At 38.0% G+C, this 15,355-nt stretch overlaps 1 protein-coding gene across 1 annotated transcript in view; it reads right to left on the reverse strand.

Annotated features, from left to right (window-relative positions):
* Positions 1-15,355, reverse strand: part of ZFC3H1 (zinc finger C3H1-type containing) — a 3,672,721-nt gene that overhangs the window by 1,321,334 nt on the left and 2,336,032 nt on the right. Inside the window, exon 17 of the mRNA XM_044087220.1 lies at positions 1,179-1,310. Coding sequence (XP_043943155.1) covers positions 1,179-1,310 — 132 coding nt within the window. The remainder of the gene's footprint in view (positions 1-1,178; positions 1,311-15,355) is intronic.

Consider the following 15,355-nt stretch of genomic DNA (forward strand, 5'->3'; position numbering starts at 1 on the left):
GCTTTCCAAGTCTTAAGTCTCTCAGCATCCATCTGTCTACAGTACAACTCTAAAGACGTCACCTACCAGACATTGTTCCCACACTTTGCCAGAAGGTTCCACATGGATCAGTGCTCTACCCCAGTTAACAAATACAAATAAATTAACTGCCACCAAGTAAAAGTATTTGGCAACCTTGCAAGTACACCACCCCAGCATTAAGCAACATCCTAGTTTTTAGCCCCACAACCTCAATCCATGCTACAGCTCTAGACATGTATACACTCAGAGAGGACATTCATCAAGCAAATTTTTCTGCAGTTTGATTTGATAGCTGTTTTTCAAAAATGCCCTGAATTGTACACAGAGAACGAGATGTGCAATGTATTTTTTTTCCACTTCTTCCCTCTGCAATGGGGCTGTGTAGTTAGTATACACAAGCTGTACGGGTCAGGAGGGATTTCTGTATTTTTACATGCTTGAGTTACACTTTCTAATCTATAAAAATGTATTAAGTATGACTTGCTCTAGTATGAGTTAAAGGAACACAGGGAAATCATAGCTCCATCATTTGCATACATACATAAAATTACTGCCTTACTCCCAACCTCAAAATACCCAACCAATAAATAACAGACTACACCTCTTCCTTTACTTGTCTATTTTAACCCCATCATTGAGTTGCCTCTAGCATAATGGCTAAAAAAATAAATTATCCCTAGTGACATATCAGCTGGTCAATGTTGACTATTACTCTCCAGTTCAATTATCTACAACACTCCTTGACATATGATCCAGTTTTAAACATGTCTACTCATATTATCACACAACTATATTCTTGACAGATTTCATTTTTATTTTTTTTTTTTTAGACATGTCACACTATTAATGTGCATACATTTCTGAAGCTCTTCTCCCTGGGTTCCTTATGTAAAAAGGCTCTTCCTTAGCGATACTGGCTAACTGAACAATGTGTAACAATAAATAAAAAGGCTCAAGTTACACCAACTAAACTACTTGACTGATAAGTATTACCACAAACTGATAAAACATATTTCAGTATGTTTACTCCTACATTTAGAAGCTACTAATGTCAACTTGCTGATTGACCTTTCAAGATCAACCTATGAAATCCAACAGGCTTTACCAAGTATTTAATGATTTTGAAAATCATTCAGATCATCAAAGAAATGACTTACCACTGGCAATCATCATCGTTGCATGTGCCTGTTAGGTCAAATCGACAGAAGCACCTTTTTGGCTCTATCATATTACTGTACGAAACAGAACTGAGACAAAGCTTCTCCTTGGTTCGAAAGTATGGACTGAATCTGAAAAAGTGAATATCATAATCTGCTGTGGATACTAGTATAACAGTACACACAAGTCAGCAGTTACCAAACATTTCTAGCTATATTTGTTCCCTGCATCATCAAAGCATATGGCATTCTCTCAAAAAATTTTCATGGACCATTACTGCCATAAATAACTACAACACTCAAACAATCAGAAGTTGTTCTTGGCCTCACAGACAGTTAAGGTTTGCATCCTGTACTTCAATGGAAAATATAATACATGTGCCATTTTAAGCCTCATAAGGAATAAAAAAAATCCACTTATCTATAGAATACATAGAAAATATATTTGTTTTAGGCCTGAAATCACAACACAGTACATTTTTTCCCATTCATTACTATGAAGCCAAATGACAATAGCACCTCTGTATAACAAATTTCAGCATTTGCAAGCCAGTTTGAATTTCGGACCATCACTCTTGTCCTTAATTTTATCATAGTTACAAATGTTAGTCTCTCTGTAAAGCTTCAAAATATTCTTACTCAATTTTCAGTACCAGGACAAGATATCTGAATGGTCAACCTTAATCAACATACTACAAGACCTAATTTGCTAAAAGTACCAAAAACAAGCTCATATATGTGCAACTATGTCAGAGCAACTAAATATACACATTTGGCAAAAATATTTAAAATGCCAGAAAATATCACTTCTGGCAAAACACTACTTTTAATCATTCACATGAATTGTGCTACTTGAGGTGGTGTACTTTCCCTGGATATACTGTTTGCTGTTGTGTAAAAACTGTTTAATAAAAAGATTTGAAGTTGCTTTGATGAAATGTTTGGCCAAAAGAGGAAAACTGTTTTCAGTGATTAGCTAAGAAGGATATGGATTTGTGTAAAATGGAGGAGTATTTTTAAAGGGAATGAGTTTGTGAACTGTTGTCAAGTCAAAGTTGTCACGTCTAAATATGAGTGAGGTGAGGTGAGGTGATCAACAGTCTAACGGCAATGCAAATCAAGCTAGGAAACCTGATCATATTTCTCAACTGTTCACATTTTCGCAAAATGTCCAGATTTTTTTAGTCATTTTATTCTTCATAAAATTTGTGGTTTTCTGGCAAATCATTGAGAACTGCAGTCACTAATGACCTACATTTGGGTTCAGACTTCATATCCTTAAGAAAATGAATGCTAACACAAATCATGTTGTTCTAGCAACTAAATTTATAAGACCAAGAGCAATATTAAAAATCTCTCCCTATTTTTAGACATTTTTCCCACCATTCTTTTAGGCTTTGTCCAGATTCCTTGGGCTAATAATTTAAGAGCTATGAACTTGAGGGAAGTGTTTGCTGTCTATATGAAAGGCTCAAACTCGAATTACTGATAATGGCAAATATGAAAGAAACAAAAGGCAATATAGCCAGGTAACTGGCAAATGGCGATTGAAGAATTTCAGAGAAGACTGCAAGGATAATTAGAGAGACCTGATCAAATTAAGTCTTATCTCATGAAATGGAACTCAGGGTTATATGGTGCTTTGAGGGAGAAGAAAAACAAAAATGACGGAGGTTTTTTTTTTTTTTTTTTTTTTTTTTTTTACTAAATGCACATTGTGCACTGGAGGTCAAGTATGGAAAGTTCAACCCAATACTGACAGTTTTCTGCTTGTAATGAGAGAAAGCAAGTGTTTCAGAAATTGACTACCAGCCAGAATATAAGCAGTGACAGGAAGAAAGGTGGTCGAGGAGCAAGATTATTCAGAGGATTACATTAATTCTCAATTTGGTCATGTGAAAAAGGAGTGTAAATGTAAAGACAAATTTAACCGACATTCTCTGCAATGCTAAGATATTTTCAAAAGAAAAAAGTTGGTGTGTGAATACTGCATGAGTTACTATTCAGACTGACACAGTTAAAGACAGAGAAAGTGAGAAAGATTATGACTGAACTGAGATGCAGTAATATCAAGGGATGTAGAAGATGAGTGAGAAGAAACCTCTTATTTGAGAGAGAAGATCACTCTATTCACAACACTGAGATCTGGAAAAAGATGGTTTAAGACAGACTAAAAAGCTTAAACTGAACTAGGAGCCTTTTTGGGAAATCATGATGTTTTAACACTATATTCGTAATGTGCAAACTGAGGGCAAAAAAAGTTTGCTAAACTGTACATGTTACTGAATGTGCCGTAAACATAAACCTTCCTTCCTTAGTGGTTTGACAGAAGTAGAAGCTTATGAACTATGATGTCTTAAACATTTTGTTTGTTTCTTTCGGCTTTTCCCGGTTAGGGGTCGCCACAGCAGAACTCCGGTCCGCTAATGATTTGGCAGTAGATTTTGACGTGCTGGCTTGCCGGTCCTAACGCACAACCTTCAACGAAGGAACGCCCATTCACACATGTCGCCACACAGAAGACACACTGAGACTGATGTCTTAAACATTAATGAACAATAATAAGACAGATGCTGATAAGTTCCAGTCAGGGCTAAAACTCTGAACTATACCTTTTACTTAAACCATAAAGGTGAGTCATCCTGTTTCATTTATGTTACATTTATTCAGTTTACCTTCATAATGCCAATCTCATTATGGTTGACCCCGCTTCCGCGAATACTGAAGTGTGAACGTCCCGAACGTCGAATTCCACATATCTGAACGACAAAATCTTACCCCCTTTTTGACCCATGGTAGCACTGGTTTGGAGGTGTGGCGCGGTCGGAAAATTCGACATTTATTCGACTTTTTAAAAGTTTTGCGGTTCTGGTTTCGCAGAAACGGTTTGACGATGTGGCTGGTCGATCATATGTGATCGACGATATGAAGGTAAACCTATTTATTCACCACTACCCTGATATAATAATCTTCTAAATAGTGTTCCATGACAAAAGCCAAATGATAGTTACTTTTTGAACTGGGGGTAGATTCAAACGTTTCTGCTACTAAACTGTAAGAAGATTTTAATAAAGGCAGAATCCCCCCTTGTCTCAGATCTTATTGCAGAAACCAACACGATAACCAAGTGCCAAAAAACATGCTGGCCAATAACTGGCTTTCAAACACAAAATGGTTATCCTCTGATACCATCCTAGCTAAACGAATATATTGCCCCTTTACTATATCCTGTTTTTGGTGATTAGGATGATTACTTTCATAATGTAACCAGCTTTTACACTGTGTTTTTTTTTCTTTAGATGGTACTAACAAAACACTACTTTTATGTTTTGACAAGGTATTAAGTGCATTTGTATTTTAACATATTAAAAAATCTTTTTGGCTGAGTGATACTCCATTGCCTGTGGCTGGTTCATAAGGATTGTAACTTGGAAATTTTGCTACACTATTTTTGGTTCTTGGCTTCAGTGTTTACAAAAGTACCTATGCAATCACTTTCAGGCAAAAATCTAAATCTTCAAGATTTTGTTTCATATTTGGGAGCCATACATTATTGTCCGCCCATTGTTTCTTTGTGAATTGCTTATCTAATCTCTCTCTTCCCAATCTTTTCTGACCACCTCTGGCTGATTCCTATAGTTGCTGTGCAATAAGCTGCGGTGGTGCAGTGGTAGCGTTGTCGCCTCACAGCAAGAGGTTCTCCCGTTCGATTCTCGGCTGGAGCGCCTTCTGTGTGGAGTCTGCATGTTCTCCCCGCAGTCAAGTGGTGTTCGAAAGACATGCGTGAATGGGTGTGCCTTCATTGAAGGTTGGGTGTCGAGCTGGCACCTCGGCACCATAAAAATCTACTTCCAATCATTAGCGGACCGGAGTTCCGCTGTGGTGACCCCTAATCGGGAACAGCCGAAAGAAGAACAACTGTGCAATACTTAACATGTCCTACTAATTACCCATTAACAGAAGCTTCTGTTCTAGATTCATCTAAAAATTCAACCAGTGCAGGTCTTTCATTTAGGATTCCCCTACTCTTTTATCTTTGCCTATTATCCGATATAAATCCCTGAGAAGGAAGGCACTCTCTAGCCTGCTTGCAAATGTCTTCTTTGTCGCTTCCCATTATATTACCTTTCCCTTTCCAATTATTTGTTATTAATACCTTGGTTCCTTTGTCAGCTCATCCACTAAATTACAGCCCCCTCTTGCATACTCTTTGTACCCATAAATGCAGTCATTCCCACCAGCAGAATCTTCTTTCTCCAGTCCCGTGTTGGCTTAGATCTTAGTACACTTTCTGCTACTTTATGAACATAATATTCCATAGGACTTATTTTCTTTAAGGATCTGCATCGAAAATGCCATTTTTTTTTCTTATTTCTTAAATTACCCGTTTGAGTTATATACAGCAGCCTTAACTGTGTAGCTCTAAAATATCACTACAAATCAGGGAATCCTAAACCGCCTTTGCTCTACTGAAAGGATCAACTTTATCCCACTTGACTCTTGCCTTCTACCCCTCCCAGATAACATCCTTCAGATTTTCATTGATTACTCCTCTGGTAGATAAAAATATGCCTGACCTGTGTATAAAACTAAAGGGACTAAACATTTTTACAGCTTGTATCTAGCCACAGACAAGAGCTTCCAGTTTCTCAGTTTTTGTATTAACTTTTGTTTAATCTGTTCCCATATGCCATTAAATGCCATAACAGAATCCTTTTAACCCATACTCCTAAATACTTCATTTTATCAAGTCCCCATAAATATGGGTACTGCTGAATCAATTAATGTGTGGGTACACAGTTTACACCTATAGTCTGTTTTATCTTCATTAACTTATATCCTGAAAAAAAACTGAAACTATCTCAGAATGTTCAACAATGGGATGTTCTTTTTTGGTTATTTCAGATACAAAATATTATCTGCAAATAAAGCCAAATTTTCTTGAAAACTGTGTCAATTACATCCTTGACTTTCTAAATCCTTTTTTTTTTTTTTTGCCAATGGTTCTAAACATATCACAAATAAAAAGAGAAAGAGAACACCTCTGCCCAGTTCCTCTGATCAGACAGAACTCATCAGACAGGAAGCCTCCCACTTTGATTTTTGTCTCCAATCCCACACATATCTTGCTAATTAACCTTATTAGACTTACATGAAATGCAAATGTTTTTTATTGCCCTACTCATAAAAAACAGCTTCCTCTGTTAAATGTTTTCTCTGCATCAGTTCCACCAACAGTGGTATTTTCTTGCTTTCTGCTTCCCTTTGGATCATCATTGTTCTTTTAATGCGGTCAAATGTTTGCCTTCCCTCCACAAAACCACACTGATCCATATATGTCAATTTTGGCAACATCTTTGCCATTCCAGACAAACATTTCATAATCATGGTTTAAAATTGAAATTGGTCAATATGATAACTGGATCTGATGGGTCTTTGCAGTCTAAATCTACCACAGTTTTTTTTTCCAGGATGTTGGTGCTTCCATTCTTTTTAAAATGACATTAAAATCTTCCCAATATTTTTAACTTTCTTCCTTCCTAGCTATTCCTGGAGACTTTCATGCAGACTTGTTACACATTACCATTTTATCTCATCTTCTCATATCTTAACTGTTAATTGTGGAGCCTCAATTACCTCTGTCCTTGCAATAATTAAGTATTCCATAAATATTCCCACTTGTGTTTTTTCTTTATTTCTGCATTTCTGAGTTATACAAAATTTCATAAATCTATGTAATATCAATGGGATCTCTAGTTATTTGTTCTTGTTAAAGGCTACCCAAGTTGGGCAACAACCCTTTCTACTAAATTTTTTAGTGCTCCAAAGTTATCAAAAAATAGTTGCCTTTCTAAACTCATCCATATTATCCAGGTACTCCCTTGTTTTCTTCTCTTTAGCACTCAGCAATTGTGCCACTTCTTGTTCTGTGACATTCACCTTATTCTCCAATACATCAACCTCTGTCAGCCCATATCTATTTCTTTATTTCTACACTTATTTAAACACTCTACTTTCATTTTATCCAACTATAACATTTGGAGTACTTTCTATCTTACCAATAGCTCCCAAACAATTTCCATTACCCATTCCTTAAATTCCTTTCTTTTTAACAGGTAGGTGCGGAAGCACCGGGGGTCTCATGTTTACTTCATTACTCTGCATTTTTATCTTAATTATTGGTGCATGATCTGGAAAAGTTATTGGATGTGTATTTAAATACAAATGTTCATGTGGAAATATAATTTCTGTCTAGTCTAGCCCAGTTAATGTGCCCTGGGATTATATGTACATTCTCTCAAGAGCTTCTATTCCTTATTTCACATCTTCCATACCAAACAGCATCATTAAATTCTTCAGAAACTACCCTCTTTTGTTATATTTCCCTTCTAACCACTCAAGATAAATCTCCACTGTTGCTAATCAAATTCCAGTCCCCACCTATAAGTAATATTTCTTGCTGTAAACTGATCTGTCCCAATTTTTTAAGCTCTATAATAGTAGTTTTAGGTGGAATATAAATACATGCCAGTATTCCCTTATTACCCCACATCTACTATTACTATCTTTTTTTCCCTCTTCTATCACTACTGGGAGATCCTCTAGCAATTAATACAATTACACCTCTTTTCCTTTGTCCCTGATATTCTGCCAAATATTCATCCAGAAATCCTTTCTTTATCTAATTCACATGCTCAGTTTTTTTCAGAATTTGTCTCCTGTACATTGTAATTGTGCTCTGTATTTCTTAATATCAATAAATATTTTTTCTTTATACCTGCAAGACCATTCCTATTCCAAGATAATATGGAAAAGTGTCATCATTACTATAAGGCATCATAATTTCTACCCATTGTACGTGGCAATTTTCTACTTCCAGTTTTTGTGATATATGCATCCACTACTGTTTGGCAGGTAAACCCTTCATACAATTTTTTTCTATCAACAACATTTGAACCTACGTCACATTTTATAAGATGTTTTGTTTTAATAAAAACCCTCAAAAACACTTCCCAGAATATCCTCATAACTTGTTAATCTAATACAAATGCACAAACCTATGTACATCTTCAAATAATGAAGTTTAACCTTAATAGGAAAAACTGGCCCAAATAGCTACAAGCACAGGCCTTTTATTAACTTAAAATTGAGGTTATTCATCTTAAGACATATGCTATTGCCTGTACTTCTAACTTACACTAATTGGTGTCTGTTCATTTTTTTTAATCTTTACTCCCTTCCTATATGTGAAAACTAGATGCATGCTTTCAGAAAACATTAACTTTTAGCCTTGAAGGAACTAGTATTCTGGCTTTTGATTGCCCTTTTATCAGTTTGTCTCCATGAAAACGTAAGAGAAAAAATGCAGCCCTCAGCTGCAGGCTTCTACAGATAAACAATTTTGCTGCAGGAAAACTTATTATATTCAGTGTTCTCTTTTTACTTATTTCCACTTAAAAATGTTATTAGATTAAGCCAGACATTTATCTCTAAAGAGAAAAAGAATCAGTTCTACATATATTACAATCTATGTACTTCTGCACCCTATTCACCAACTTAAACAGCCCAAGATTATAGTCTATTAACTTAAATGTATTTTTGTCTAGCCTTTTTTTCTCATTTTGCATTGTAATGCCTGCCTTTCTTAATACTAAGAAAGGAGAATAAAGGCATCTATTTACTTTAATTTATTACGTACAACTAAAAATGTTTTATAAAACATGCAATTTACACTGTGAAAAGATTCATAGAAATACTGTTAAGAAATTGTTTCACTTAGTTACCTTTTTCCTTCTTCCCTTTCCCTTAGTGCCCTTCCAAAGATTATTGACATGAAGTCATACAAGTCCCTTTTAGTCCCCCACAAGTTTAACAAAGTCAACAAAAGCCCACTCTTTCAACTTTTTCTTATATAGCCATATTTAACAAATGCAATTGGTGCTTTGCAGTTTCACAGTTATTCATTATTTCTGTGCTCCTGGTCTTCTTTCTGCTCATTTTCATCTCCCAACTCCAGATTCCAGTTCAGTTACAAGATACTCCCAAATTCTACTTAAGTCCTTTGTTTCTCTCTCTCACAAGCATTTCCCTCTGGAATAGTGGAAAAAGTTTCACTGGAAAAGTCTCTCTGATTGCTTTATCATCAGAAGAATGAGGAGATGGGTCCCCTTCTGCTCAATGTCCTACTTTTTGTTGGAGAAGTTTTTGCAATTCCTCTATTTCCTCTCTAGCCTGTTCTGCATCAAAAAATGACCTTGATCCTCCAGGAAAAAAATTTCTGGAGATAGCTGGATACAGCAGTTTGAATTCCACACCTGCCACTTGACATTCCGACTGTTGGAATACATTTGTTTTTCTTCTGCCTGGTTACAGTGAATGATTATTTTCGAAAAAAACTGTTACTAACTTTTAATACTTTGCCCTTTTCCCACCATTAAGTCAGGATTAAGTTTCTGAAGGTAGGTTTGCATGTTTACTAATACTGGTCTTGCTGCTTTCTCATGGCCAGATTTGGTGCATACACACTGTGTACCCTGTCCATTAACAGTTCCTGCTGTGGAATACCAGTACAGCTGCTTATTTGTGCCTTCATAAAAATGAATACAGTCTGTTTCTTCTTGTTTCTCTGATATGGCAGAAAATCTCAGATTTTCTTGGCATGCCCTGTCCAATAATTCTACCATTTTTTTTGAAACATCATCTTTACAATCTCATACTCATGCAGCCTTTTCTTCATTTCACCTCTGATTTTGCAGTTCTATCAGCTCATCTGAATATCACTTTAAAGCTTCTTCCATTTTTTCCAGCCTTTTACTTGAGTTTATATACTCCTTAGTGTTTTATTTTAATCAGCTCTCCTCTGAGCACTTTTGACTTATTTTTCCTTTAGATTACTGGAAGCCATGTCTTGCACCAAAGCTGGAGCTTGAACTGCTTTTTTGCTGGACAGCTGCAAGATTCTTCCCAGTCAGTGTTTTCTCTTCACATTTTCTAGTTGATTTTCTTAGTTTCTTTTACTTACTAGCCAGTAACTAAATTTACTAAAAGTGAGAGAGTCCTGGCCCTTGCCTTTCAGTTTCTTTTTTCACACTAGGAGAGCTGAAGTTAAGCTGTTAATCAGTGTGTGCAGCCATCCTGGAAAGTCTTAAGCAGCTGTGTTTTGATAACTCCAGAGTACAAAAATTCTTAGTACAATGGCATAGGCAAAAGAATGCAAAAATGGTTGTTGCCAAACTTAGAGAGTCTATAACAGGAAAAATAACCAGAGATCCTGTACAGGTATTAGAGATGATTCCGAAATTTTATGAAGAGTTGTACAAAGCAGAGGAATGTGGAAATCAAGAAAAAGTACACATGGAAATCTTTATGGAAGACTTAAGTATGCCAAGGTTAGAGGTAGATAAGACTCAACAATTAAAAGTTAAGACAGGAGGAGATGAAATTGAAAATGGCAATGTCTAATCAATCTGCAGGAAGGTCTCCAGGAACAGATGGTATTTCTGTGGAAGTTTGGAAGATAAGAGGGAAGAAAGTGATGTGTGTGTGTGTGTGTGTGTGTATTCATATATATATATATATATATATATATATATATATATATATATATATATATATATATATATATATATATATATATATATATATATATATAAAGGTTTTAATAGTATTTTAAAAGGAGGGGAAGGAAGCACCAACATCCTGGAAGAAAGCTGTGGTGGCTGCAAAATCTAAAGATCCATCAGACTCCACTTCATATAGGGACATTTCAATTTTAAAAAATGTCTAAAGTGTTTATGAATATAATAGCTAAAAGAACGACAAAGGTGTTGCCAAAGTTGATAGACATGGATCAATGTGGTTTTATGAAGGGGAGGCAAACATTTGACAACATTAACAAAATAATGATCCAGAGTGAGGGAGAATATAAAAAATACTACTGTTGTTGGTTGGTCTTGATGCAGAGAAAGAATTTAACAGAGTAAGCTGGGATTTTACGAGTAGGTGAATAGAAGCATTTGCACTCCCTGATACAATAATACAGTTAAATTAGATGGATATAAGGAGGACTGGAGGCAAAAAATAAAATTGGGATGGTTCCCTCTGAATAAGGGGAACCTGGCAGGGATGTCCTCTTTCCCCTTTATTTGCATTATATTTAGAACTACTGACAAAGAAAATAAGGGACTCAGAAAATGAAGGATATAGTTGAAATGGCAATCAAGAAAAGTTGGCTTTATTTGCAGAGTATATTATTTTGCACTTGAGAATACCAGAAAATGACATCTCAGTGTTATGGAACATTGAGACAATTTCAGTTTTTTTCAGGATAGAAAATGAGTGCAGAAAAAACAAAGGTTATAGCAGTGAATTAAGTGCCCACACATGAATTGGTTCAGCAATACTCATTTACAGGGACACAATAAAATGAAGTACTTGGGAGTTTGGGTTAAGAAAGATTCTGCTATGGCAGCTAAGGATATATGGGGACAGACTAAACAGAAGATAATACAAAAACTGAGAAACTGGAAGCGCTTGTTTATTGATATGGATAGCAAGATACAAGCTATTAAAATGCTTTTAGTCCCTTTAGTTTTATTCACAAATCAGGCATATTTTTTATCAACAAGGGGAGAGAAATTGTGGACAGTAATTAATAAACAGCTGAAGGATTTTATTTGGGAGGGGAAAAGGGCAACAGCCAAGTGGGGTAAGCTGATCCTTACAATAAAACAAGGTGGAATTACTATATTTGAAAATATTTTAGAGCTACACAGTTAAGGCTCATATGCATTACAAGCTTTAAGCTATAATTCAGTCTCAGTTTGGATTCATCAAGGGCAGGTCATGCTTATACCTGGTGGTTTTTTTGAAAAGGTCACCAAAGCAATGGGTGAAGGCAAAAACGTACACACCTTGACATGACCAAAGCTTTTGATGCAATTCCCCATTCAGGCATAGAAGAAAAGCTGCATAAACTCCTATGCCACCTGCTGGATTGCCAAGTGGCTTACAGATTGGATGCAGAAAAATTCAAGGGGAAGTTACTTCCAGAAAGAGACCAGTGAAATCTTCCCAGGGTTCTGTGCTGGGACCTCTCCTGTTTGGCATCTACTTTTCTGACGTAAAAGCCAATACTAAATGACTCTGACTACGTTTGCAGATAACTGCAAGCTAACAGCAGTCACTGAATCTCCAAATGGCTTAGTTATCCTACAGGAAAGGTTGTCTCAAATAAATAACTAGTGGCAAAGTCATGGACTGAAACTAAACGCCAAAAAATGCATTACTGTATCCTCTGGGAAGTCATCTACCACATGGAAAGTACACTTGTGTACACTTACCATAAATGTACATGTTCGAGTGTATTCACTGCTGCAGTCATCACATTTGGGTTATCTGCCTGCAGGTAGCCCTCTGCTGGCCTGAATACCAGAGTCTTGGATTCCTGCGTCGGATGCTGTCTCTTCTTCCATGACGTCAGGGTCATCAGGGGTATAAAACATGCAGCTGATGCCATTACATCCGTTTTTCTTGCCCTAGATGTCAGGTGCCCCCAGAATAGGAAGCAATTATATGTTATGGTACCCCTCCAACAAAAAGCAAATACACTAGAAAGCTTAAATACACCAAACAAGAAGGAAGGGTAGAGCCAAGAGAAGTCAGGGGGCTGGAGGGAGGGTAACCAGGACTGCAACAGTGAATACACTCGAAATCTACATTTATTGTAAGTGTACACGACTGTACTATGTTCGTGTTTCACTGTTGCAGTTACCACATTTGGATTGATTCACAAAGCTAAGGAAGGGAGGTGGAAGTCAGAGAGCATTAGGGCCAGCTATTAAGCACTCCAAGACTGCAGTGGCAAAACCAGCTCTGGATTTAGAAAAAATAGGCATGTGGTAATGCTTGGTGAAGGTATGTACACAGCTCCAAGGTAGCAGCTTCTAGAATGTCCTTGGTAGGGACACCTCTGAGAAAGGCTGTAGAGGTAGATGCAGCCCTGGTGGAATAGGTTCATAGGTAGGTACTAGGCTATCTGCCCGAAGGCATTTATAAGCCTAGCCGGAATGTGTTGGCTTTCGCTGCCCCCTTAGAATAGTTCCCTGTGCCTCTGTCCAGCAGAGCCATTGAAGTGATCCCTGGGGTAAACTTTCTTTTTCCCATCCACTCGTCAAGGTTTCTCTTGAAGAGGGTTAGCAAGGAGCTCTGCCTAATGTAGATTAGAATCTTGCTTGAGCATGGGAAGTCTCTGGGACAGGAATCTATCCCTCCAGCGCATCAATTCTGGGTTGGACATGGCCTTGTATGTCAAGCAGAGATCACCTCTGAGTAGGTGGTATGCAACAGAGTACAGCTGGAGTTTCTTCAGTCGAGCTGCATGGGGCATCTGCTTGAGGCCAGTGATCCTCTTGGTGAGGTACTTCTGTGGTCTTTCCAGTCGTTACAGGTGTCTTGTTAGGTACATCCCAAATGAGGCATTGTACTCTATGATGGGTCTGATAAGTGATGCATAGAGGGGTCCAATGACCTCTTTCGATCTGGATGCAAACCCTTATGTGATTAGGTGGGCCACATAGAAGGATTTTCTAACCACTTTGGCAATGTGATTATCAAAGGAGAGGTTACTATCTACTTGGGTCCCCAGATCCCTTATTATGTCTTCCATATTTAGGGGGCTACCACCTATGTGGTAGTTTGTGGGTACTTTGTTTTTTCCAAAGGGGATGACTATGCACTTTTTGAAATTTAGCTTGAGGCCATGGTTTTGACATCAGGTATCTGTCTCAGTGAGACCCTTTTGGAGGATGTCTGTGTCAGCCGAAGAGTCAGTTATAGCCCCTAGCTTGCAATTGTCTGCAAACTTGGTCAGCCATAGTCCTCCTGTGCTTGCCTGTACCTCTGAGAAGTATATGCCGAACAGGAGGGGTCCTAGGACTGAGCCCTGGGGGACTCCACTTGTAACCGGTTTAGAGTCAGACCTAGCTCCCGCAATTCTACCATATGGGTTATATCCTTGAGCCAGTTGGCAACCCATCTCATGACGTAGGGGTTTATGTTTAGGCTGATGAGCTTGTCCATAATACCTGAGTGGGGAATGGTGTCAAAGGCCTTTGCAAGGTCTAGGTAGGCTGAGTGGACCACCTTTCCCTCATCTATAGCCTTGGTAACTGTCTTAAAGAAGCCCACTAGGTTTAGAAGGCATGATCTGCCCTTAAAGCCAAACTGGGTAGGGTCCCATGTTTGGAGGTTTCCAATGTCTCTGTTAATGAGATCCATGATGATGTGCTCCATAGCTTTGCAGACCAAGCTAGTCAGGCTTATAGGGCGATAGTTCCCAGGGTCCGTTGTGGCTCCACCTTTGTGGAGTGGAATAACCGTTGCTGTGCGCCACTCTGTGGGTATGTAGCCTGTGGTTGTGAAATGTAATCTTATCCCCTGTGGGGTAGGTTTTTCATGGTGCTTACTGCAGAAATGAATGCAATGGGCTATCCATTTAGAAATGGTTTGCTTTGAAATGGCCTGCCCTTCTGCCCTTACAGCAAAGCCAACTAGCAGCTGTTCAGATTTTCTGAGAGGCTTAGTCCTGTCCAAATAAAATCTAAGTTGTCTGTGCATGTCCAAAGAGTGCAGTATTCGCTCTCCTTTGTTTTGTGGATTCGGGAAAAAGGTAGGCAAATGAATGGACTGATTAAGGGCCACATTAGACACCACCTTGGGCATAAAGGAAGGATTGGTCCTGAGGGAAACCCTGTCTGAATGGAAGATAATGAAGGGCTCCACTGCCATGAGGGCCTGTAATTCAGACACTCTTCTTGGAGAAGTGATGGCTAGAAGTAAGGCTGCTTTCCAAGTAAGGAATTTCAGCTCTGCAGTTGCGGCTGGTTCAAAAGGAGGGAGAGTGACTTTTTCCAATACAAAGTTAAGGTCCCAGGCTGGAGTAGGGGCTTCTCCTGGGGGGTCTTAAATTTTTGGCCCCTCTGAGGAATTGCTTTAGCAGGGGGTGAGAGAAGAGGGGTGGTTCAGTATGATAACGTGCTGAAATGGCAGAGGCATGAATTTTAATAGACGAGAAGGATAGGCCCTTGTGAAGCATTTCTGTTAAGTACTGAAGAATATGAGGTAAGCTGGGCACCGTTGTGCCCATCCCCGGAGTCTGTCTCTAGGGACAGTATATT

The sequence above is a fragment of the Protopterus annectens genome, chromosome 11.part0 (assembly GCF_019279795.1).
Source record: "Protopterus annectens isolate FY-2018-M chromosome 11.part0, PAN1.0, whole genome shotgun sequence".
NCBI lineage: Eukaryota > Metazoa > Chordata > Ceratodontiformes > Protopteridae > Protopterus > Protopterus annectens.